This window comes from Bactrocera neohumeralis, chromosome 5 (genome assembly GCF_024586455.1).
Source record: "Bactrocera neohumeralis isolate Rockhampton chromosome 5, APGP_CSIRO_Bneo_wtdbg2-racon-allhic-juicebox.fasta_v2, whole genome shotgun sequence".
Lineage (NCBI taxonomy): Eukaryota > Metazoa > Arthropoda > Insecta > Diptera > Tephritidae > Bactrocera > Bactrocera neohumeralis.
This window is the reverse complement of record NC_065922.1, coordinates 64,065,508-64,090,947: the sequence shown is the minus strand read 5'-3', so window position 1 is coordinate 64,090,947 and position 25,440 is coordinate 64,065,508. Positions and strand designations below refer to the sequence as shown.

Sequence of the window (25,440 nt, the reverse complement as noted above, 5' to 3'; positions counted from 1 at the left end):
TTATAATAAATAATATTTTTAAAATTAAATTTTTTATTTTTTAGGATTAAAAAAATTATATTTTCATTTTTTAATTCTCACTTTGGGAATAAAATTTTACTAATCACAAAATAAATTAAAAACAAGTAAGGAAGGGCTAAGTTCGGGTGTCATCGAACATTTTATACTCTCGCATGGTAAAGTGATAATCGAGATTTCATAATACGTCATTTACATATTTTTCAAATACCGTATTTTTGTAAAGTTTTATTCCGCTATCATCATTGGTTCCTAATGTACTATATATTATACAGAGAAGGCATCAGATGGAATTCAAAATAGCTTTATATTGGAAGAAGGCGTGGTTGCGAACCGATTTCACCCATATTTCGTACATGTCATCAGGGTGTTAAGAAAATATTATATACCGAATTTCATTGAAATCGGTCTAGTAGCTCCTGAGATATGGTTCTTGGTCCATAAGTGGGCGGCGCCACGCCCATTTTCAATTTTTAAAAAAAGCCTGGGTACAGCTTCCTTCTGCCACTTCTTCCGTAAAATTTAGTGTTTCTGACGTTTTTTGTTAGTCGGTTATCGCACTTTTAGTGATTTTGAACATAACCTTTGTATGGGAGGTGGGCGTGGTTATTATCCGATTTCTTCCATTTTTGAACTGTACATGGAAATGCCTGAAGGAAACGACTCTGTAGACTTTGGTTGACATAGCTATAGTAGTTTCCGAGATATGTACAAAAAACTTAGTAGGGGGCGGGGCCACGCCCACTTTTCCAAAACAATTGCGTCCAAATATGCCTCTCTCTAATGCGATCCTTTGTGCCAAATTTCACTTTAATATCTTTATTTATGGCTTAGTTATGACACTTTATAGGTTTTCGGTTTCCGCCATTTTGTGGGCGTCGCAGTGGGCCGATTTTGCCCATCTTCGAACTTAACCTTCTTATAGAGCCAAGGAATACGTGTACCAAGTTTCATCATGATATCTCAATTTTTACTCAAGTTACAGCTTACGGACGGACGGACGGACGGACAGACAGACATCCAGGATTTCGACTCTACTCGTCGCCCTGATCACTTTGGTATATATAACCCTATATCTGACTCTTTTAGTTTTAGGACTTACAAACAACCGTTATTAAATTATTAAATTTAAGAAGAATTTAATTTTATTTATAATTATATATAATTTATTTGAAAAAAATAAATAAATATAATAATATTATAAATAAATAAATGATAAATTAAGAAAAAATTATGCAAATTAATTTAATTATTAAAATAAGATAAGCAAATTTAGTATAAAAGAGCTTAACAAAGTTAAAAAAAATATTTTTTTCTAAATCTTTTATATCTATTAATCACCTCTCAGCAACTTTCCTAAAATTATTATATTTTGTACACTAATTGTTGTTTTGTAAAATCTTAAATAAGCAATATATATAAAAAATAAAATGAAAAAGTAAAAAATTAAAAAAATATTAAATAAAATAGAAAAAGGTTAAATTACTTATATATGTATATGTAAAGATAAAATAAAATAAAATAAAATAAAATAAAATAAAATAAAAATAAAATTATTTATATATGTACATATATTTAAAGATAAAATAAAACATTAGAAAAAATGTATAAAATTATGCAAAAATCAAAAAATAATAATAAAATAGTGCAATTAGAAAAACTAAACAATAAAAAATATAAAACTTAAACTAAAAATAAACTTTAAATATGAATAGCTTAAAATTTTGTTTATTATTATTTTTATTCAAAAAAATGTTTGTTTTATTCATTTTTATTGTAAAAACTTTATATAAAACAGTGCGAGTTTGAAAATTTTAGTTTATTTGTTCAATAAAAATCGAAATTTTAAATTAAATTTAGATTGAAACAATACGGTAAATACTGCAATTATTATTTATTATCTATTATTTATTTATTTTCTTATTTCTTTATTTATTTTCTTTTAAATATTAATATTTAATTAAAACAGCAATTCACACTCAGCTCGGTGTTTGGAAAAATCTCATTTAAAAAATTTAAAAAAAATTAATAATCATGAAATGAAGGGATATTAGAAAATATTAATATATAAAAATAAATGATGATAGTAATAAATTTGAAAAATAACATAAAAATAGATTTTAAAAAAATATATCAAAGTTAAAAAATAAAATTTTCAAAAATATAAAAAAAAACATAAATGAAATAACTTAAAAAACTTGAAAAAAAGTCTAAACAAGTAAGAATTAAAACAAATTTCCTTGGCTAAAATATATAATCAATAAATTTAATTTTAATTAAATAATTGTCCAGGCAATGCTTTAATATTTACTGTACAAACTCATACAAAATCAATTAATTGCAAAATGGTACAATGCATGAAGATTTATTTTATCTAACTTAATAGTATTAGTAATAGTAGTAGAAGCGTCGTTATTTATATTGTATACATATACCAAAACAGAAGACTTAAGCGACAAACTCAGCTTGAATATATAAATATTACATACATATATGTATGTATGAAAATATGTATATACTTTTTATAACAAAAGCAGGAATTAAATTTATATTCATTAATTTTTAGGTTGCTTTTTTTCTCACAAACGCTAATTAATTATTTAATTTCTCGCCTAATTTAGCTTAAGTATGTTAAATATCTTTTAACAACAAAAAATTCTTCACTTATTTTATATAAAATACTGATTTCTCAGCAGCGCTGGCAATGGCCACAATGCTGCTGTGTGACTAAAGTCTTACTTACAGAGATATATCTGCATATATTTTGATAAACATGAAATTAGAAATAACAGTGCAGCATTTTACACGAGTTGCCCGCACAATACAACAACAAAAACAACAAAAAAGACCACGAAAAATTCAAAATTAATAATAATTTTACTGCAGCACCGACTCAAAGCTGAAATAAAGCATTGCTTTGCTCAGACGATAGTTCAACTGTAACGAATCCAGCCGCGGCAGACAACTACACGGCAAGAGGCAACGAAATTTCGTTTACTAAAGACCAGTTTTTTCTTTATTTTAATACACCGTGGCATTTATAAAACGAAAAAAGCAAGCTAACAGTTTTTTTGGAGGCAAATAAAGTGGAAAAAAGGAGCAAAAACAACACATTTCATTATACCATAGCAAATCCCTTCAGCATATTGTATACACAGAAGCATATGTATATGTACATATGTACATGAGCAGCTCATGACTGCTTCACCAGCCATCAAGCCGTCTGAAAGGCTATGAATTTTGTGCTTGAAGCGTTGCAGATTGCATTCGTTACGTTTTCCAAGCTCAACAAAATCTCCTGCACGCACAAAGACCCAACTTCTTTTCTTCTATTTTTTTTTTTTTTTGGTTGGTAGACAGTGCTGCATGTGAAGTCGAAAACGTGTAAATTTGTATGTGTGTGTCGTATGTGCCTTTGGGTCAGTCAATGCTTGAGCTGCATCGCCGTAATGTAGCAAATCATCAGCTCAGCACGAGCAGCAGTCAGTGCGCGTCCAAAACAACCACATATGTATGTATGTATATACACAAATACTACACATGTGCGCGCATGCGCATCGATGGAGTTGTCTGCCGTCTTTGGGTACAATCAATGCTTAAATTTTCATAATGCGTGCGAAGATGTATAATTAAGTTAATGATACAGGTAGATCTCTTCGTTGACACCTTATGAATACGAATGTGGGGATATGTAGATATCCGTTCAATGAAGTATCATCATCTGAATCAATGAATTAGCGAGGTTAGACGCTTTAATGTTTGCGCCACTGTGATCGTACGCGTATTGGTTAGTTATTAATGCTTTTTGTTAGTATTCAAAAATACTCGAAAATTTAGAAACACTTTGAAATATTTGCAGTTGATTTTTTAACATTCTATGTCGCTATCATTTTGGATAATATTAATAATAAAATTTCAAAAAATTTTACTTAATTCAATTTTTGTAAACAATTTAATAATTTAACTTTTATAAAAAAGTATAATGTTAATTTTTAATTATAAAACTAAATTTAAATTTATTTTAAAATTAAAATTAATTAAATTTAAAATTTTAAATTAAATTTAAAATTTTAACAATTTAAATGATATTTATTTATAAAAATTTAATTTTAAAATTGTTAATAAAAATTTAAATTAATTTAATAATTTTAAACTAAAAAATATTAAATTAATTTTATATATTGTTAAAAAAATAAATTTTTAAATTTTTGAAAAATATATTTTATTTAAAATTTTAAAAATTTAAAATTAAAATTTTTTGTTAATTTTTAATTGTAAAATTAAATTTAAATGTATTTTAAAATTAAAATTAATTAAATTTAAAATTTTTTAAATTAAATTTAAAATTTTAAAAATTTAAATCATATTTATTAATTTAAAATTAAAATTTTAATTAAAAATTTAATAATAAACTAAAAAATATTAAATTAATTTTATATATTGTTAAAAAATAAATTTTTTTTTTTGAAAAATATATTTTATTTAAAATTTTAAAATTTTAAAAAAAAATTTTTTGTTAATTTTTAAAAATTATTTTAAAATTTTTGTTGATTTTTAATTGTAAAATTAAATTTAAAATGTATTTTAAAATTAAAAATTAATTAAAAATTTAAAATTTTAACAATTTAAATCATATTTATTTATAAAAATTAAATTTTAAAATTGTTAATAAAAATTTAAATTAATTTAATAATTTTAAACTAAAAAATATTGAATTAATTTTATATATTGTTATAAAAATCAGTTTTCAAATTTTTTAAAAATATACTTTATTTAAAAATTTAAAATTAAAATTTTCTATTAATTTTTAATTGTGAAACTAATTTTAAATGTGTTTTAAAATTAAAATTAATTAAATTTAAACTTTTAACAATTTAAATCATATTTATTTATAAAAATTAAATTTTAAAATTGATAATAAAAGTTTAAATTAATTTAATAGTTTTAAACTAAAAAATATTAAATTAATTTTATATGTATATTGTTATAAAAATAAATTTTTGAAGTTTTGAAAAATATATTTTATTAAAATTATAAAAATTTTAAATTAAATTTTTTTGTTAATTTTAAATTTTAAAATTTAAATTATAATTTATAAAAATATTTTAAAATTAAAATTTAAATTAATTTAATTTAAAATTATTAAATTTTTTATATATTTTTTATTTATTTAAAATTATTTTATTTAAAATTTAATTAATTTAATAATTTTATAATTAAAATATATTAAATTAATTTTATATATTATATAAAATATAAAAATTAAATTTTAAAAATATATTTTTTTTAAAAAATTTCGAAAAATTTAAAACACATTAAAATTTTTTTTATGTTCAATTTAAAAAGTAAAAATATTTTTTTCGTAAACACATTTAAATATTTTTGTAAAATATATAGACCTTATACATACATACATATGTACATTGTGGCAAAAAAGTACCCGGAAATTTAAAAAATAATCGCAAAATAATTAATTATTTATCAATATTTATCGACGGGCATACGGCCAAATAGAACTCCTATTGGCCGTCCGTCCCTCCAGAACAAATTCATGATGTACCAAACCACGAATATCGAATAAAAAAATGTTAAGTCTATTACTAAATTTGAGAGTATTTTTAATATAATTAAATAACATACTTTTCAGAAAGTATTTTTGGTTTGATTTAGCTTTTTTATTGATGTTAGTCCATTTTAGAATATTTTTAAAAATATTAGAACACTCTCTTCAGAAAGTATTTTTGAAAGTTATTGATATAAAAAAATTATTTCAGAACCTCATAATTTAATTTAAGCAAAAACATTAAAATATTATTTTTGATATCTCAAAATCTCATAATTGCGCTCAAAGCATGCACAGCACGCCACCATCGAAGTGTACTTGTAGAAGCAACTTTTATCGACAATCAAATTGCCATTCTAATGAAAACAATTAAAAAACGCAAACACTTTAGCCGCTTTGTACACACCGACCCGGGCGGCGTTATGATTACAACTTTATTTACACTAAGTATGAGCTAAGCACACATGCACATACAGCTGTCGATAATCTTTGATGTCTTATTCTTAGCGCACGGCATGCAGTTTTCCCAGCAGCTGAAAGCCACAAGTGTGCGTGTGTGTGTTTATTTGTGTAGCTGCGCGCACTGCGAGCGGCGCGCTTTGATCTCGGCAGCGCAGCAACGGCGTGTGAGTGCTTAGCCAAGACTACTCATTACCCATATGCATGCATACATATGTACACACTGAGTAAATTTTCTCCACTTTGAATTTTCCGCGCCACACACTTTGCTTGAACGCAATTATATGCATATACATGCATATGTACATACACATATGCTTGTGTGTATGTGTGCGCCTTCAGTCCTTTGAAGATGCTCGTGTGTGGCGCTTAATCAAATTGTTACTGCTTCCTTGCTCTTTGTCACTTCCTTTCGAAATGCTACCACTCCAATGTCCAAAATAAAAGCAACACAAAGCAAAACAACAACAAAAAGTGTTAATTCCATTGTGCGCGCCGTCGTTTTTATTGCCACTTTTTCATAATTTTATTCTCACGCATTAAATAAAAAGTGATTTTATTAGCACAAAAGCGTTTGAGCGTTTGTAGCGTGTGCTTGGCTGTTGGCCCATTTGTTTTAGCCGGCGTCGTCAGCGTTTTGCGCGCTAATTGCAGCAACACATTTATTTTTCATGCGCGGCACAGATCAAAGCGCTTTGCTTTCGTGGACATCCGGTGGTGTGCTGTGCTTGTGCAGGTATTTTTTGTTCAATTTTTTCTACGGCATTAATTATAATTAGTGTAAATTTTGCTTTAGATTGTTTTTGTTAGCAATTACTGCGCTTTGATGTGTGATATTTTTGCGCACTGAATGTGCGCTCAAGCGTTAGATATTTACTACAGCCCAACGCTGCGCTGAATATTTTCATTTCTTGAATTGAAATCGAAGAAATAAAGTAACCATCCCGTCTAAGGTAGTGATCCAGTGGGCCTAACACAATATTTTTGTATGATCGGGGTGTCTTTTGAATTCTAAACACATCTTTGTTCCAAATAAGCTGGAAATTCGAGAGATAGGTAGGTAGGTAGGAGTGCAGCCCTGTTGTCTATCGGGCTCTTGATGTGCCATTTTGATACACTATCCGTAGAACCTTCTGTATCTGCTATCACGTTTCACCTTCTCTCTCAAACCATTTTGAGATTTCGATGAAGCTACTTATGTCTGATATGCTTTCAGTAGAAATCCATTCAAGGTTTGATGCTTGATGGACTCCAAGTGTTTTGTATTGGATCTGTGCTAGAGCTGAGCATTCACAGAGAAAGTAGAAATTTGTTTCCTTGTTCTCTGCTATTCCGCAGCCTCATTCGAGAGATACTCGAGCCAATTTCCATTCGCACTACGAACCACACCAACTATGTTGCTCGATGCCATAGCCGGAAGATGCATGCCCTTGAAAGCTGCTGTCAGACTCAAATAATCTAGCTTCTAGGTTGACTGTGAGCTTGGACACCTTCAAATTTTTGGTTCAATTCCTTCCAAATTATATATGAGCATGGACACCTTCAAATTCTTGGTTCAATTCCTTCCAAATTATATGGCTTACCAAACCGCCAAGACTGACTATCTTTTCTCTGCTCACTTACCTGCCAGTGATCATGGCATGAAAGGGCTCCCTGGAGGAAAGCAGCGGTGCGTTTTTTTTACAGATAGATCAAAGTTTGAGTGGAAGTTGTTCTGACTTGTCTGGCTTCCTCACCACTGCAGCGTCTTCCAATCGGCAATGGCTGCCATGAAGGTAGCAGTAGATCTATTGCGCCGTAGCTCAGCCTCCATTAAAGTGGTGGGAATACACTCCGATAGTACGGCAAGGATGCCTAGACTCATATCTGTAGCATCGAGTTACAACGTGTTTAGGCTGGTATTGCAGGGAAATGCAAGGCTGATAAGCTTGCAAGTACTAATAATTGAGTCTCAACAACTGCGGAATAGGAATGGGTAGGAGCTCGGTTGGCTTCTGGGTTGTTGGGCATCAGACCAGCAAAATCCACCTTTCAATATTGAGATTAAACATTTCACCGATTCCCAGTTGCATTAGTTGCTTGAAAGAAGATGAGATATAATCACTGAATCAGCTAAGCACTTCCTTCTCAAATGTCCAGCTTTGCCAGTTCAAAATTTAATATCTCTAAATTCATACTTTTAGACACGCAGGTAAAATAGCGGAAATATAAAAAACAGCTAAGCAGATTTGTGATGGATTCAGGGTACTTTACCGATAGCTGATACCCAAGTGCAGTAGTTCTTCAACTGGCTTTAGAGAGGATTGTACATAACAGCTTAAGTGAGATCCCTTGTCATGTTAAGGGATCGGCCATCTAACCTAAAGTATACTAGGCTTCCTCCATTATACCAGTCGATTATGCTATGATAGCCCCACCTTTTGCGCGCAAGTCTGTTCTGCTTTAATGTTGCAGCGTCAGCTAAATCCACATACAAGGCCTGTCGCAAAAGAAACAGGACTGTTAAAAAAACAACAAAAAATAAATATTTTTCAAAAGTTATATTTTTTTTTTCAAAGTAGTTTCCTTGTGCTTCGATACAGCGTTTAGCCCGGTCAATTAGCATTTCAAATGAGTGTTTAAGTTCATTTTTCGGAATGCTCTTTAGAATATCAGCCGTCGCCTTTTGGATAACTGAAATGTCCTGAAACCAGTATCCTTTCATGGGCAAATGAAGTTTTCCAAATAGGTAAAAATCACAGGGTGCCAGATCAGGTGAGTAGGGTGAGTGATTAATGGTTAATATGGAGTTTTTTGTCAAAAAATCAGTGACAAGCGTCGACCGATGACACGGCGCATTATCGTGCAACAGGCGTCAGGACCCTGCCTCACGGTATTGTGGTCGAGCACGACGAATGCATGACAAAAGACGCTTCATAACACACAGCATTAATCGTTTGGCCAGGTGGCGAACTCTCGAATCGAATCGTAAAACAAATCAGCATTGTCTTTATTTTTAACTTCTGAAGACGACCGACTTCTGATCGTCACAGAGGTCCTCATGACCTTCTTGGAATCGCTTACACCACTCATGCACATTACTATGGGATAGGCACTGATCACCATAAACTTTTTTCATCATTTGAAATGTTTCAGTAAACGTTTTCCCAAGTTTAAAACAAAATTTAATATTTGCTCTTTGTTCAAAATGCATATTGACCGATAACATCGATTGTAGTTATCCAATTGTCTTAAAATTTTTACGAAATGTCAACAAGAGATCAAACTTTTTATTTCATATACCCACCAACAGGTGGCGCCACCAGAAACAGTTATATTTAAAAAGTTCTGTTTCTTTTGCGACAGACCTTGTAATACAATCATTCAAATTAGTATTTCTTTGTCTTCATATATTATAGTATCCAGTACTAGTACTAGCGGCGTATATCACTAGCTCTATTTAACCTAACTGTGTCATAAATAATTATATTTATCTCCACATAAACCAAGTTAATTGAGTTATTTCGGCAATTTTGCTTTAGCTCAGCATGTGGCCGGTGTGGTGTGTGAAAAATTATTATAAATTTTTTTTATTAACATATAAAATATATAAGAAGATTTAAGTAGGCTCTTGAATATTTGCTTTAATTTCTACCAAAATGTTCGCTCGGTGAGTCTCATTCCCGGTGTATTCTTCGCACATTTCGTCAAATGTCAACATCCTTCACATGACCACGTCAATCACACAGCCGGCAAAACATTTAAAGTCAAACTAAAAATATTTTTTTGATCTTTGCTTTCGCTAGAATTTCTTGGCATTGCATTGTTGTCTGCTGCGCTAATTTGATGCGAGTGCTTGTCTGAGCGACAAACCTTTTCTCCGCTCACAGCAAGGTTTCAGTTTTATTTGTATTCGGTTTCCACAAAAAGCTGAAGCCAAAATCGAAAAAATTTAAACAGTTTTAGTTTAATACTTTTTTGCAAACGTCATTTTAATCTTAACCACTTTTCAACAAAAACAAAAAAAAACAATAATACATTTTTTCATCCGACTAATAATTTATTTTGTGTTTTCTCTCTTTAATCCAGATGACGAAACTGCTGCCGCTAATCGAATCGTCCTGCTCGAATCGGGCACGCTTTCTGCTTTGTTCCTCACTTTTTCCGCTTTGCACACCCGATGTACCGCGGCCGGTCACCGCTTGCAAGCAGCTCTGTGAGACGGTAAAAAGTGAATGCGAAACGCATGCTGAGCTCATGCAATTGTGGCCCGACTTTCTCAATTGTGACACACTGCCGCAGCCGGAGAAACATGAGCTGTGCATGCAAATCCCGCAAGAGTCCGAAAAGCAGCAGACGAACATACAGGCACATCCACCCTCACCACAGCCACAATTTCAACAACCAACGCAGTTCTATTGGCCGTGGTCCGCTTGGAAAATGCCGCCACATCTGAGTAAGACCATCGCGCCCAGCGCCATCTGTCCACTCAACTTCACCGTCGATCCGCTCAACGCAGAACTGTGCGTGCCGCAATGCAACCGCGATGCATTTCACTCAACGCAACAGAAGAAAATCGCCGAGGGTCTAATACTCGGTCTCTCGGCGGTGTGCTTTGTTTTAACACTCTTCTCTCTGGTCACCTTCTGGGCTGAGCCTACGCGGTTTGGCTACCCCGAGCGCCCAGTGCTCTTTCTCTGTCTCTGCTACAACCTCTTCAGTGTTTGTTACCTGGAACGCATCGTGTTTCACAACTCCACGCGTACGCTGGCTATGATCGAAGATCCGTTGGGTAAAATTAGTGCCGCCTGCTCCGTAACGCCGCCCTGCTTGGCCTCATACATCACCACAAGCTATCTGAGTTTGTGCGCCGCCACCTGGTGGCTAATTTTTGCGTTATGCTTCTTCCTCTCATCGCATCAGAAGTGGTCGAGTGAGGCGCTCGAGAAAAAATCCGGTCTATTTCATGTGCTGGCTTGGGTGCCACCACTGGCGCCACCAATTGCCGCGCTCCTAATGGAACAGGTGCGCCCCAACGAGCTGACTGGCATGTGTACAGCTTTCGGTTTTGTGGAGATACCCGCTTTGGTGCTGCTATTGCTCGGCTTATTTTTCACCGTACGTGCCTCCAGATCGCTACATATGCTGCAACAACAAATTAAACCGATTTTCGGACACCAACGCTTTTCGCAAATACGCAAACGCTTTCTTATATTTTCGTTGCTCTTCTTCATGCCGACAATAGCGGGCGTATTGACTTCATTTTTCGAGCGCTACATCGACACGGTGCCCGCTTGCTCCACGCACGAAGACTGCGCACCGCCAGAGCAACGTACCGCTTGGCCGACGCTTATACGAATATTCTTTCAGTTAGCGGGTGGCACATTAACCGGCATGTGGGTATGGTCGCGGAAGACCTGCGAGTCGTACCGCAGTCGGCTGGTGGCCACGCCCACTTCTTCGACAACAACTAAGTCGATCTCATCGCTGCCGAAGAAGCACATACACACGAACGGCAAGTCGGTCAGCAGCGCTTTGTATAGCGGTATCAACTTCCACAATGTACCGGTCTATAATCCGAATCAAGCGCACGTGTAGCGCTTACTGCTGGGTATACATGGAAACAGTGTTGCTGCTGAGCAACAACACAGTCCGAGGGAGGGTGTATATACTTTGGGATTATATCTTTAAGAAATTACCGTTAATGTAGTTAAGGTATCTTTTTAACTTCTAAAGGCTCGAATATTATTTTGTTTAACTGTAATGTGCATACTTAGGCTTAAATTTTTGTAAATGCTATAGTTGTAATTGTAAATAAAAAAAAGTATTTTTTGCATACTTTCACTATTTGTATGAACGAAAATAAATATATAAGCCTTTCAGTAAAGCCTACTAGATGAGAATTAGTGCAGTAGTAAGTGCTTTGGGTACAGTTTGTATGCTTAAAATATAGATTTCCACTTTGTATGACAATTTCTCTGAAAAAGTAGATCATTTTGTGGTATCAATTACATAAATTTTGAACTAATTCAAAATATAATAGTATATCTCTACATTGAAGTGGATTCAATGATTCGGACTCGTATTTATTACTGCATGGTCGTTAGTATTCCATGTCTTTACTCATTGCTTAAGTAAGAGCTTAAAAACTTAAAATTTTTAAAAGAAAATGTGTTAGTAGCTTTAAACTGTAAATATATGTAATGTAGTTATATTAGGGTGATTCAAAAAAAATTTTTTTTTTTCGTTTGATACTCGGAAAAATATGTTCCTAGACACCTCTAAGAAAGCCTATAAGTTCCATCATTCATAATAATTTTTTTTCATTGAGTTATAAATTCATAAGAAATAAAAAATTTTCCCCAAAATAATCAAACTTTAACTGTTAATAGCTTTTAAACGTTTGGGTTTACGAAAAAATCATGTAAGACCTTTTTTGTAGAGCATTCAATTTCCTACAAAATCTAAGGAACAAGATATTTGTTCAAGTAATTGGAAGCGAGATAATAGGTTGTCAAAAAAGTCTTGCGGTATTTTCGCTAGTTGGTGCTGAAAGCGCGTAGTTCTAGTTTTATTCATCGCATCGGGTCATGCTATACCTTTTTGGAAAGCTCATTTCACGCGCTAACACGTGTTTGATTGATTGTCGTTTCTTTTAAGTCGTTCGTGAGTTATAGCGTCGCAAACATGGAGCAAAATAAATTATATTTTACAGTGCTACTGCGATAAAGGCAAAAATGCATCTCAAGCCGCCAATAAAATTTGTGCAGTTTATGGACCCGATACAGTTTCCATTTCCACCGCACAACGATGGTTTCAACGTTTTCGTTCTGGTGTAGAGGTGGTCGAAGATGCGCCACGCTCCGGAAGGCCTGTCGTCGAAAATTGCGATAAAATCGCTGAATTGGTCGAAAGAGACCGGCATAGTAGCAGCCGTAGCATCGGTCAAGAGCTGGGCATTAGTCATCAAAAATTCATTTCAATTTCAATAAAAAAAAAATCATTAAAAATACCGCAAGACTTTTTTGACAACCCATTATAAATTTTTCTATCTGATAATAAGAAAAAATAGAAAACTGTATGTAGGAGCAGCTTCCCGTTACAATTAAAAACCCATGTTTGGAGAGGCTTTCTTAGAGGTGTCTAGGAACCTATTTTTCCGAGTACCAAACGAAAAAAAAAATTTTTTTTTAATCACTCTAAGTTATATATTTAATAGAAATTTCGTTTAAGCTAAGAAGCTCTATATATATTATACTACTTGCCTAAAATTGTTATTAGTATATCAATAATATATACTTATTTATATTTTACATATTTAAATTATTGAATAAAATATATTTTTAAAAACGAATATTCCTGTTTTTGAAATAAATAAAATGGTTGTCAAGCGTTATTAATATGCTAAAAAGTGATTGGTAAGGAGAGATCAAGGGTAAAACACATTGACACATACATATCAGTGTTACAGGTGAAGTAACGGTTAGGAAATAAAAATCCTTAGCAGATTTCGGCTTAAAACACTTTAGCGGTACAAGTTAACTCACTGCAAAGGGTTTTTGATTTCATAAATTACTGTGTTCAGTAGCACATAGCTAGTTCCCTTTGGGGAATATACCCTTAAGGGGGTATTATAGTCTAGAAATGCTATTTAACGGCATTTTTTAAAGTCCAATAAAAAAAACTAAGAACATTTTTACTATCCAATTTTTTATCAGATATTTATTGATATTTTAAGAATACAAAAAAAAAAAAAAAAAAAATTGTGATAATTTGATTAATTGCGGCGTGGTGGCGTGGCGGGGTTGAAAATAAGGGTGCGCCCTTCCTGACACGATTCCAACACTTTGGGTGATCTGAAAAAAAATTTTAATCAGTACAAATGCCGCTATCGTCTGAACTAGGATAAATAAAAAAAAATTTTCAGTAAATGGCGACTGTTTGAATTTTTTGCCCGTTTTTTGGCAAAGATCAGAATTTTTTAAAAATAGTAAAAATCAAAATTTCTTAATAATCCTAGTTCCAACTATAGAGAGATATATAAAGAAGGTCCACACCAAATTTCAAGTTAATCGGTTAATTAGAACTTGAGAAATCATGTCAGAAATGTTGAAAATAGTAGTTTCGAGAAAAACGCGATTAAAGATTTGAGTCCAACTGCAGCCGGTTTGCACGCTGCGTCACTAAAATAGCTATAAGTCGGTAAATAATAGGAATTTTAAAAATTCCTTTGGGGAATATATTCTTAAAGGTCCAGTCTTTAAGAATATGCAAAAAAAAATCGATTTTTTCAAAATTCTAGACTAGAATACCCCCTTCAGAAAAATGTACTTTTCAGTGTGTCAGTAGTTTGTTTTCTGATATTTAACCCCTGAGAGATGGGTCCTATAAAAGATTACAATCTTCATAAGTCCTTGGAAGGTCTGTTTAATGGCGACTGCTGTTTTTGGGAATCAAAAAATTAATTGAATGGATTCCACATCGAAATACAAATTATTACGGTAGTTACAGCGTTTCATGTAGAAAGGGAACAGAGTGGGGAACAGAGTGACATCTCGTTCGCCTTTTTCTCAGGATTATGTTTTTCAAAATGGTTGCCTCTCTCAAAGCAAGAATTTTGAAGATATCTAGTTGGAAGGGAACATTTTTAACGTCATTGGAAGTTTTTTTTTTTGAAATCTACCTATTTTTTTCTTCGGAAAACTGTCAAAAAAGGGTTAAATTCGTTACTTTTTGTTCAAACTGCCGCCATTTTGTCAAATTTCAAAAAAAAAAAATCTCTCCATAGCGTGATCGAAACTTTCGTAGAGATTAATAATCTTCTAGAAATTTTGCTTTTAGATCAAAATTGTGACCGCAATCGTGGACATCTAACAGGACCCTTTCTTACCTGTCATTTCAACAATTTATATAACTATTATACACCAAATAAATAAACATAAAAAATCATTTTGTAATCGTCATGAGTGTATTTATTTATAAGGAAACCCCGGACCGATTAGCTAATTTCAACATTAAAAAAAAATATCGCGAAAATCAATGATTTTTCGAAGGGTCACACGAACCCTTAAACATGTGGGATTTAATGAAGGCAATATAGAGAGAATCATTGGTCCATATGTCTTCAAAAATGAAGCCGGTCATAATGTATAATCAATGGAAAATGCTATAGAGCCATGATTAATGACTCTATCGTGCCTGAACCAGTTAAGGTTGATGTGAATGACCTTCGCTTCCAACAAGACGCCGCTACATGACATAATCAATTTGAAGGAAACTTTTGGTGAGAGCCTTATCTCGTACAGTGGTTCTGTGTTGTGACTTTCAAGATCCTGCGATTTCTTACCGCTGGATTATTTTTTGTAGAATTACGTGAAGTTGATTGTCTATGTAGATAGCGTAGGTGGTGAATATTCGAATTTTTATTACTGCAATACGGCCCCAATAACTGCAAATTATGGTCAAAACTTAGCCCTCTCGGCTGAAATTTATTCGAACCAGTCGCGGCATACATTTTAATTCTCCTTAAAAACACGCGCTCTCTATTTTATTAAGATAACTCACATATTGGCCGTACCCGGAACCCGTAAGCAAAATCTTTACATTAGGTATTTAAGGGCTATGATTATTGACCCGTTGCAACTCATTTCTAGTACACAGACATAATACTATCAGGTTAAGATTATCGCTGAATTTTTATTACATATCTCACACATTGACCGATATTTTTTGTAAAAAGCCAACTATAGGTATTGGGGTTCAAATATTTGGTACCTAAGGGTTAGGATTTGCACATCACATTTTTTGGTCATACTCTAAAAACATAAATCGTGAAAAGTTTCATCTCGTTATATTGTTTCCTGATTTGTACACTTAAAAGGAAAGAATCAGATGGACTTTAAAATTATGTTATATCAGAAGTATGTAGGTGTGGCTGAAGTCCGATTTCGCCCGTTTTCACACTGTAACTTAAGGGGTTACATGGGTTTCCTCGGGCAAAAAACGGCCTTTTTTCAATAATTTTTTTTACATATAAAAAATGAAATATTTTAATGAAATTTTTTTTTATTTAAAAGACTCATATTTAATAAACATTTTGTAAAATTTTCAAAAAAAATATCAAAATGGCAGTCATTACGACGCCATTTCCGGCAGTCCCTCGGAAAAAATGTGCATCCGCGTTGTCAGCAGAACTTCTTTCAGGATCATCTGAAATAAAAATAAAAAATACGTGTTTTAGTAAAGACAATAAACTAGGTATTGGACGAAGGAAAAAAAATGAAAATTGCATTTTTGGTAGACGTTTTTATAAAAAAAGGCAAATTTCGATGAAAATTTCTCGACATTTTTTTTAAATAGTTGTAATTAAAAAAAATCCTTCGTTCAAGACCTTGATATCTCGAAGACCTGTGTAAAATTTCATCAAGATCGGTTGAGTAGTTCGCGAGAAATCTTGACAACCGACTTTGAAAACATAGTTTTGAGAAAAACGCGTTTAAAGACGGCGCACTTAGCCTATCTAACCTCGAACGCACAAGTTCTCAAGGCTGCATCTCCGAAACTATTAGTCGGATCAACTTGAAAATTTAGGACAATATTCTAGAGATGTTATAGAATTTAATAAGAAAAAATTCGATTATTGAAACTGTGATACCCATGTAACCGCTTAAAAATGTCAGAGGAATATGAAATCGGTAGGACGGGTCACGAGATATGTGATTCCACCTAAAAGTGGGCGGTGCCACGCCCATCGTCTAATTTTAACCTTGGCCCCATTAAAGCTCTGTTATACCATATCGCGGGTAAAATTCACTCTAACTGACGTCTTACAAGTAAGTAATTGATTTACCACGCTTTAAGTAGTAGTACCGTTATATGGTGAGTGAGTGGGGTTATATTTTGATTTCATCCATTTTCACACTAACGTAAGAAATTCTTATAATATTTGTCTAGGCAAATTTGGTTGCTGTAGCTTTAGTGGTTTAGGAGATATGTACATTAAACTTATTAGAAGGGACGTCATGCCTACTTTCAAACAATTTTTTGGCCACAGCTGCTTTTTGCTCCTGCGATCTCCTGTGCCAAATTATAGTTTTATAGTAAATCGCAAATTAGTGCCTAGATATGGCACTTTATAGGTTTTCGGCTAATAGCGATTTGTGGGCGGGACAGTGGTCCGATCACGCCCATCTTCGAACTTATAACAAGTTGCATCAAGATATCTCAGTTTTTACTCAAGTTACAGTTAGCATAGACGAACAGACGGACAGACAGATCGTCATCCGGATTTCAGCGCGTCTCGTCATCTTGATCATTTATATACATATATATGTAGTATAACCCTATATCTACATCCATTACTTTTAGGTGATACAATATACGTTCCAAAGTAAACAGGACTTTTTGAATTTAGCGCCCTCTGGTGGCGCCATCTATATGTCGACTGGTGCGTTAGAATCTGCTATCTTTATCGATTGTCCAGTGAGAATTTCATGACATTTCATGGATTTGAAGTGAAGTTATTGCGTTTTAATTGTCAGTATGTTTGTGTCATTGGTGCGAAAAAGATCTTCGAACAAAGAGCTAACATTAAATTTTGTTTTACAATTGGTAAAACTTTTACCGAAACGTTTCAATTGATAAAACAAGCTTATGGCGATGATTGCCTATCCCATAGCAGAGTGCACGAGTGGTTTCAACATTTTCAAAGTGATCGTGAGGACATAAATGCCGATCAACATGTGGGGCAATCAAAATCCGTGATCACCGGAAATTCCATCGAAACTGTGCGTGAATTCATCAAAAATCAGCCGAAATCATCATTGAAATTCATGGAAATGGAATTGAACATCTCCAAAACATCGATTTATCGCATTTTGACCGAACATTTGAGCTTACGAAAGGTGTGTGTGCACGGTTTGTTCCACACAAATTGACTGACAACCAAAAATTGCTTAGAATCCAACATACGAAAGACGATTATTTGACCAAAAATCACATTTTAACCATTAACCACTTCCCGTATTCACCAGATCTGGCACCGTGCGACTTCTTTCTTTTCGACAAAATGCATTTGCCCATGAAAGGAAAGCATTATGCAGAAGTAGAGGCCATTCAAAAGGCTTGCACCGGCATACTGGCGGCCATACCGGCCAACGAGCTAAAGCACTCGTTCGACATGCTTTTGGACCGCGCAAAAAGCTGTATTGAAGCAGAAGGAGACGATTTTGAATAAAATAAATTGATTTTGTCGAAAAAGCCATTTCTTCTGTTGTTTTTTTAAGCCCTGTTGACTTTGGAACGCACCTTGTATGTACAAAAGTTAGTTGAACAACACCGATTATACTCTGCAGCAACATATTGCAAGAATATAAAACAAAATTGTTGTAATATTAGTTTGACCTTTTATACATGTAACAGGTGTTTTTTTTTTTTTAGAAGTGTGGTTTTCATTTAGGCAATACATTTTTCGGGTTGTTGGTCTTTTAAACAACTGTTACTTGATTTATACTCACGGTTTGCCATTTCATAATGGTTCGCCCGTCGCAGCGTCGAATCTCAGTTTCGTAACATGTTTACTCCAGTAGAAATGAGTATCCTCAGAGACGCCCCAAAGTGCTCATCTACTTCGTGGTAGATTTTGCGTAAGGTTCTAGGTTTCGGGCTTACAAAATTCAACGTGCGCAAGAATTGAAACCGAGCGACCAACATAGGCGTCGCATGTGCGATGAATGGGTAACCGTTTCTGGTTTTCAGAAGGAAATTTCGTTCAGTGATAAAGCTCACTTATGGTTTAATGGCTACATTAATTAACAAAATTGTATTTAGAGTGATGATAATCCACAAAACATTGTTGAGTCGCCGCTTCATGCTCAAAAAGTCACTGTTTGGTGTGTTCTTTGGGTAGAGGTAATAATTGAAAATTTGGACTAATTTATGTAGCATATGGTATAATGCCGAAAAACCAACTCGATAATTAGTTAATATACTCGATAATAGATTACAGGGTCCGGCACTCGAAGTGAAACCAATTAAAAGGCCATAAACTCGGTTTGGAAAATTATTTTAAAGTACAAAATGTGTGAAAATAATCATAAATTCAGGACCAATCCACTTTTGCTCGATATGACCACCTTTTGCCTTAACTATGGCCTTGAGACTGTCAAAAAACGAATCGCAAGCTGCCCGAATGTGACTTGCCGGTATTTTGGCCCACTCACGGACAATGGCTTTCTTCAGCATCTCGAGAGTGATGTATTTTTCACTTCGAACCTTGCTCTCCAAAATGGCCCAGAGAGAATAATCAATTGGATTCGCACCTGGTGAATTCGAGAGCCATTGTGTGGACGTAATGAAGTTCGGAGTTTACGAATTGCTCAATTGGAAAATTTTTTTCGCCAAAAAACACAATGTTACGAATTTGAATGCTTTCGGCCAAGCTAAGCAACTGCTTCGCTCTCTCAAGTCTTACTTGTTGCTGCTTCCGTGTGAGATTATGGGCCTTTTGGAACTTGTAAGGCTTGACCTTGAGCTCATTTGCTGCTGGTTAAAACTTGTCTCTCCGAATTCAAAATAATATTAGCTGGTGGCAACAGAAGTCCGTTACCATTCGTCTCGGTTCATAGAGCGTAGTAAGTTAGACTAAAACTGTAATCGAGAAAAAGATAATCCAGCAAGAAGATTATAGCTTGAACATCTGAAATAAACGAATATTTTATGCCTGAAGGCTTTGTCATCAAGAAACTTAGATCCTCAAATCTCATCACTTTAGCGCAACTTATTGATTTTTTGAGAAAATTTTTCCATTACGGAGCTTGAACTGCTTGTGAAGAAGTATTTGGTTTGTGGTTCGAACTCAGAACTCATTGTCGGCATACAACTAAACTATGCTAAAAACAGATATCTATAATACCCTCTTATATACATGGGCTTGTGCATTGAGCGGAAAATGTGCGAATCAAAAACGACATTGACAAGCACAATGCCAATGGCAACACTCGTATTATACTCGTGTTGAACGCGCGAAACATTAAATGCGGCAGTCGTGCAATTAACTCTGAAAGCGCTAAGATCAAAGCGATAAAGCCGCAACCCCAACCGCAGCTAAAGCGAAAGCAAGAGCAAAAAACTACGCTTAGTGCTTAAGTCGAGAAGGCAATGCATGAGGACCCACATGCAGGCACACACGCACACACACGTAAGGTTTCAATGTAATTGCGCATGCGCTCAAGTTCACTCGCACGTTCACAGTGGAATACTACAGCGCAACGCTGGAGGTGCTGTGGGATTGGCCAATTCGTCAGCGCTGGTGTTGGCAATGTGCTGCTGACGATGATGGCGATCTGAGCACTAAATTGTGTGCAAGCGCGCGCACCCGTCCACAGCCAAAGAGACCAACAGGTGTACGGGAAGGTACCTGTGTGCATATGCGACGCTGGAAGTGCAAACAAAACGTCGCAAAGCGATGCTCATTCGATATCGAAGGTGGAAAAAAGCGACTAATTACTGTTGTAAATTCGAAGAAGAGGCGTTAAAGTCAACACTGGTGATGAAGCGAATAGCCTAGGTCAATACGTATGGCTTTTTTCTTAAGTAATTCACAAACAAATTGTGCATTTTAAACATATGTATACATTTTTTACATCGACTTTATTTTGTATCATCGACTGTTTATATTGTATGTGTACTTTGTGCATAGATTTCTTGAGCTACAGCGTGATCCGACAGCTATGCTGCGCTGAAATTCACACTTTTGCATCCATTGGACTTGGCTTCAGATACCGCGCGACACAAAATTTAAAATAAACAAGTAAGGAAGCGCTAAGTTCGGGTGTCACCGAACATTTTATACTCTCGCATGATAAAGTGATAATCGAGATTTCATTATCCGTCACACAGATACATATTGGTCCATAAGTGGGTGACGCCACGCCCATTTTCAATTTTTAAAAAAACCTGGGTGCAGCTTCCTTCTGCCATTTCTTCCGAAAAATTTAGTGTTTCTGACGTTTTTTGTTAGTCGGTTAACGCACTTTTAGTGATTTTCAACATAACCTTTGTATGAGAGGTGGGCGTGGTTATTATCCGATTTCTTCCATTTTTGAACTGTATATGGAAATGCCTGAAGGAAACGACTCTATAGAGTTTGTTTGACATAGCTATAGTAGTTTCCGAGACATGTACAAAAAAAATTAGTAGGGGGCGGGGCCACGCCCACTTTTCCAAAAAATTACGTCCAAATATGCCCTTCCCTAATGCGATCCTTTGTGCCAAATTTCACTTTAATATCTTTATTTATGGCTTAGTTATGACACTTTATAGGTTTTCGGGTTTCGCCATTTTGTGGGCGTGGCAGTAGGCCGATTTTGCCCATCTTCGAACTTAACCTTCTTATGGAAGAAATACGTGTACCAAGTTTCATCATAATATCTCAATTTTTACTCAAGTTACAGCTTGTACGGACGGACGGACAGACGGACAGACAGACAGACATCCGGATTTCAACTCTACTCGTCACCCTGATCACTTTAGTATATATAACCCTATATCTGACTCTTTTATTTTTAGGACTTACAAACAACCGTTATGTGAACAAAACTATAATACTCTCCTTAGCATAAGGATATATAATAAGGAATAATAAAACTACACAAAGAACTCAAGGAAGACCAAGTTGTCCAGAGTTAGGAATAAGGCAGGGTCATGTGTAAAGCGATTGATCAAAAGCATACAAAGTTGTGACTGGCACTCAATAGAAAGAACTGTAGGAACATGTTTGGAATACTCACTGGTCGCAGTTTGGTGGTGGCACACGCTTGCAGAATGGGGCTGACAGATCGAGAAGACTGCAGAAGCATTTCTTATTCACTTCTCCGGCATTGACCATGCAACACTTGAAGCGTTTGGGGAACGTATGAGACACTGAAAGAGATATCGTTGGTGAGCCTTCAGAACCAGTTGAAATTCGCTTCAAGTGCAGGAACCCTGAAGGATGACTAGTCGTCCTGAACTATGTAACGGTAGTCCATGTAGTGCACTAAGCAACAAAACTGGTCTGTGCGTGAAACATTAACCACCAGACTAACCTACGTTACCGTTCCTGTCACCACATATGTAGTTTGGAAAACAATAGACCAATAGCATACCCGGACAATCGAACAAACTTATGGGTTGGACTTCCATGCCTACGACATTCAGTTTACCTAACCGAACCGAAACCGAATTTTTATCGGGGCAAGCACTGTCAACTTGGCAGTTCTCCTCAAAAATACTTAAGGGATCTTTTCTGCGACTACAACAATTAACGGATATTGAACGAGCTCCGCCTACAGTTTGTAATGTGATCATAAACTGTAAATTGTGGACAACACTTTTTATTAACCTCCAGCAGCGGATTAGTGCTAATAAATTGGATTTTAATGCCAGATGAGACAGGTTTTATATCAAGTGATAACAGTGACAGCCAATCAAAATGGTATGGTATGGGGTATCATCGAGATAGTATAGAAAGAATCAGGAAAGTAAAGTACGTATATGTCTGTGGGTATACCAAAGGAAAGGGTATACCCTTTAACTTGTATACACAAGATCTTTTCGAACCATTCAAATCAAATCGTAAAGCTCTCGTGTAAAGGATTCATTTCTATTTCTCCATCTAAACGAGCCAGAATATGCAGTAATATTGGAAATAATCGTTGTAGCATTGATCCAGCATGGAAAAAGGGAAAGCACGTGATAATAATAGAAAAATACAGCGCCTACCAGTAGGTATGACGTGGTTTTGACAGCTCGTGGCAGCTATGTTTGTTTACGGATTTGATTTTTCATCATGTCACATTTCACTTTGGAATAACGCTTGGAAATCGTCCAAGACTATTAGGCAAATTAACGTTCTCTGTTGACTACTGTAAGTGCTCTTCACGCAAAACCCGTTCTTCTTAGATGCGACTCATTTCTGGCTTAATGGCTTCGTCAACAAACAAAATTGTCGCTGTCAAATCTTCGTTTGGTTCAGTTAATGCAATTGCATCCACAAAAATGTAACATTTGGTGGGGATCATCGCGCCTTACCTCTTACGACTTCAGGCCGGACATGTCGCTTTCATTTATAGCGAACGTTATAAGACGATGTTGAATCCTTTTTTCCTTTAATGAAAATCGACGCGGGCAATCTATATTTCCAACAAGACAATGCGCCGCCTCATGTTTCACGACTAAACGTGGGTATATTGAAGTTAGTTTTTAATCGGAAAGTAGTGGATATAAAGTCTATACGTTTTTAAAAATCGTCATTAAAAGCTGCATGAACTCGATACATTCCATATTTTGGATGCGAGGTCTGCGCGCAATAACGTAAATTTATAATAAACAAGAAAAGACTTTATATTCAATTACAGCGAAGCTAGAAATAACCTTCACAAATAAAAAAGTTTTCCGTAAAGGAACTTGATTTTGGTCCGTCAGTTTGTATGACAGTTATATGCTATTGATGTGCGATCTAAATAATTTTTTCGAAGATTGTAACGTTACCCTGCACAATATTTCCTGCCAAAATCCGTGAATTAATTTTGTCTACTATAGAAGGCTTCCGTTCTGCACCATTTTTTGTTGAATTTGGAGTTTTCATCGTTGGCATGGACAATAATCCGTGACAAATTTTGTGAGGATATCTCGTCGAAACGAGAACTAGATTTTGATCGTTCAGTACGTATGGCAGCTACAAGCTAAAATACCTCATATAACCCCACTCAAATCGTAAATAATTTTCTCGGCATCTATTACAAAAATTCCAAAAATAGTAAAAGAGTTGGTGACAGCTTTCAATTGGTTTGTGTCTTAACTAAAATCAATGTAGTATGGGCAAAAACCGGAAATCGCTCAAGCCATGCATTGCTGTGCATCAAATCGGCTCATGTTAGCAAAAAGCTATTTGTTAAACGCTAGAAAAGTTATAATAATATGTATTTATACAAAATTAAGCTAAGGTGTCGATAAAGTTTTGTATAAAAAGAGAGCAATTACACACACACATACCTAAATAATCAACAAAAGGTGGAGAGCGAAAATATGGCGTACACACACGCATATGTATGTGTGCGTAGAGTAAATGCATATAGCCATCTATATGCAGAATATGACTACAACAACTCAAATTGCCACAACAAAAAAATTGATTACAATAGCAACAATATAAATAACAATAATCACACCACTTTTTCGCACTTTGATACTCGCCGAGCATTTGCTTACGAAGACGACGCCAAACAGCGGTTCGTTGCCTCGACGGACAGCTTGTATTGCCGATAACAAAAATTTGCTGCGAGCGAGTGATGGAGTGGGGAACATATGCACATTAGGGTGGCACAAAACTTGTAGTTAAATCTATAATTGCAATTTAATTCTTATTTTAACTTTTAAAGTGTCTAAGTCTCTTCGCAATATTTTAAGTAATAAATAGACAAGAAATTAAATAACAAAAAAATGTAATTACAAATCAGTCGCAAAAGAAACAGAACTTTTTAAATATAACTGTTTCTGGCGGCGTCACCTATTGGTGGGTATTAGAAATAAAAAGTTTGAGCTCTTGTTGACATTTCGTAAAAATTTTAAGACAATTGGATAACTACAATCGATGTTATCGATCAAAAAGTGACAGCAGCTTTTGGTCATCGGTCGTAAAATGCATTTTGAACAAAGAGCAAATATTGAATTTTGTTTTAAACTTGGGAAAACGTTTACTGAAACATTTCAAATGATGAAAAAAGTTTATGGTGATCAGTGCCTATCTCGTAGTAATGTGCATGAGTGGTTTAAGCGATTCCAAGAAGGTCGTGAGGACCTTTGTGACGATCAGAAGTCGGTCGTCTTCAGAAGTCAAAAATAAAGACAATGCTGATTTGTTTTTACGATTCCGAGGGTATTGTACACCGAGAGTTCGTCCCACCTGGCCAAACGATTAATGCTGTGTTTTACCTTGGTGTTATGAAGCGTCTTTTGTCACGCATTCGTCGTGCTCGACCACAATACCGTGAGGCAGGGCAAAGAATGTTGATTTGTATTCAAAAATTCTGAAAAAAATAAAACAAAAGATCAAAACAAAGTTTATAAGCTTTTAATGAGTATATTTTTGTGTGAAAAGCAAACACATACTGTATTTTTTGTTTCAAAACCAGAAATCTTTAAAAATTAAATTAAATTTGACATTGACTCAGATAAAGTTTTTTGCATACATCTTTATGTACGTACATACATATGCCAAAGATAAGTGCAAAATCAGTGCGAAAGAGAAATTGGGTGTATGAACTGTAACGAGGTCGGGGCTAGCGATAAGCATAAATAAGATTTAGGTATGAACATCCAGCGAGGTAGCGCACATCTTGCGCTCTTCTGAGGTTTAACTATTTGTTGTTGGCGAAAATATA

The 25,440-nt window shown here is 34.6% G+C and overlaps 1 protein-coding gene across 5 annotated transcripts in view; it reads left to right on the top strand.

Moving 5' to 3' along the window:
* The window catches only part of LOC126759164 (frizzled-3), a 485,412-nt gene that overhangs the window by 38,420 nt on the left and 421,552 nt on the right, over positions 1–25,440 (top strand). For 3 of the 5 annotated variants that reach the window (XR_007666974.1, XR_007666972.1, XR_007666973.1), the window contains exon 2: positions 10,109–12,529. Coding sequence is in view for 1 of the 5 variants with exons in the window: in XM_050473837.1 (XP_050329794.1) it covers positions 10,109–11,617 (1,509 nt within the window). In the remaining 4 variants the exon portion in view is untranslated. Of the gene's footprint in view, positions 1–10,108; positions 13,372–25,440 lie in introns of those variants that run through there. The other 2 variants (XR_007666971.1, XM_050473837.1) reach the window with 2 other exon arrangements.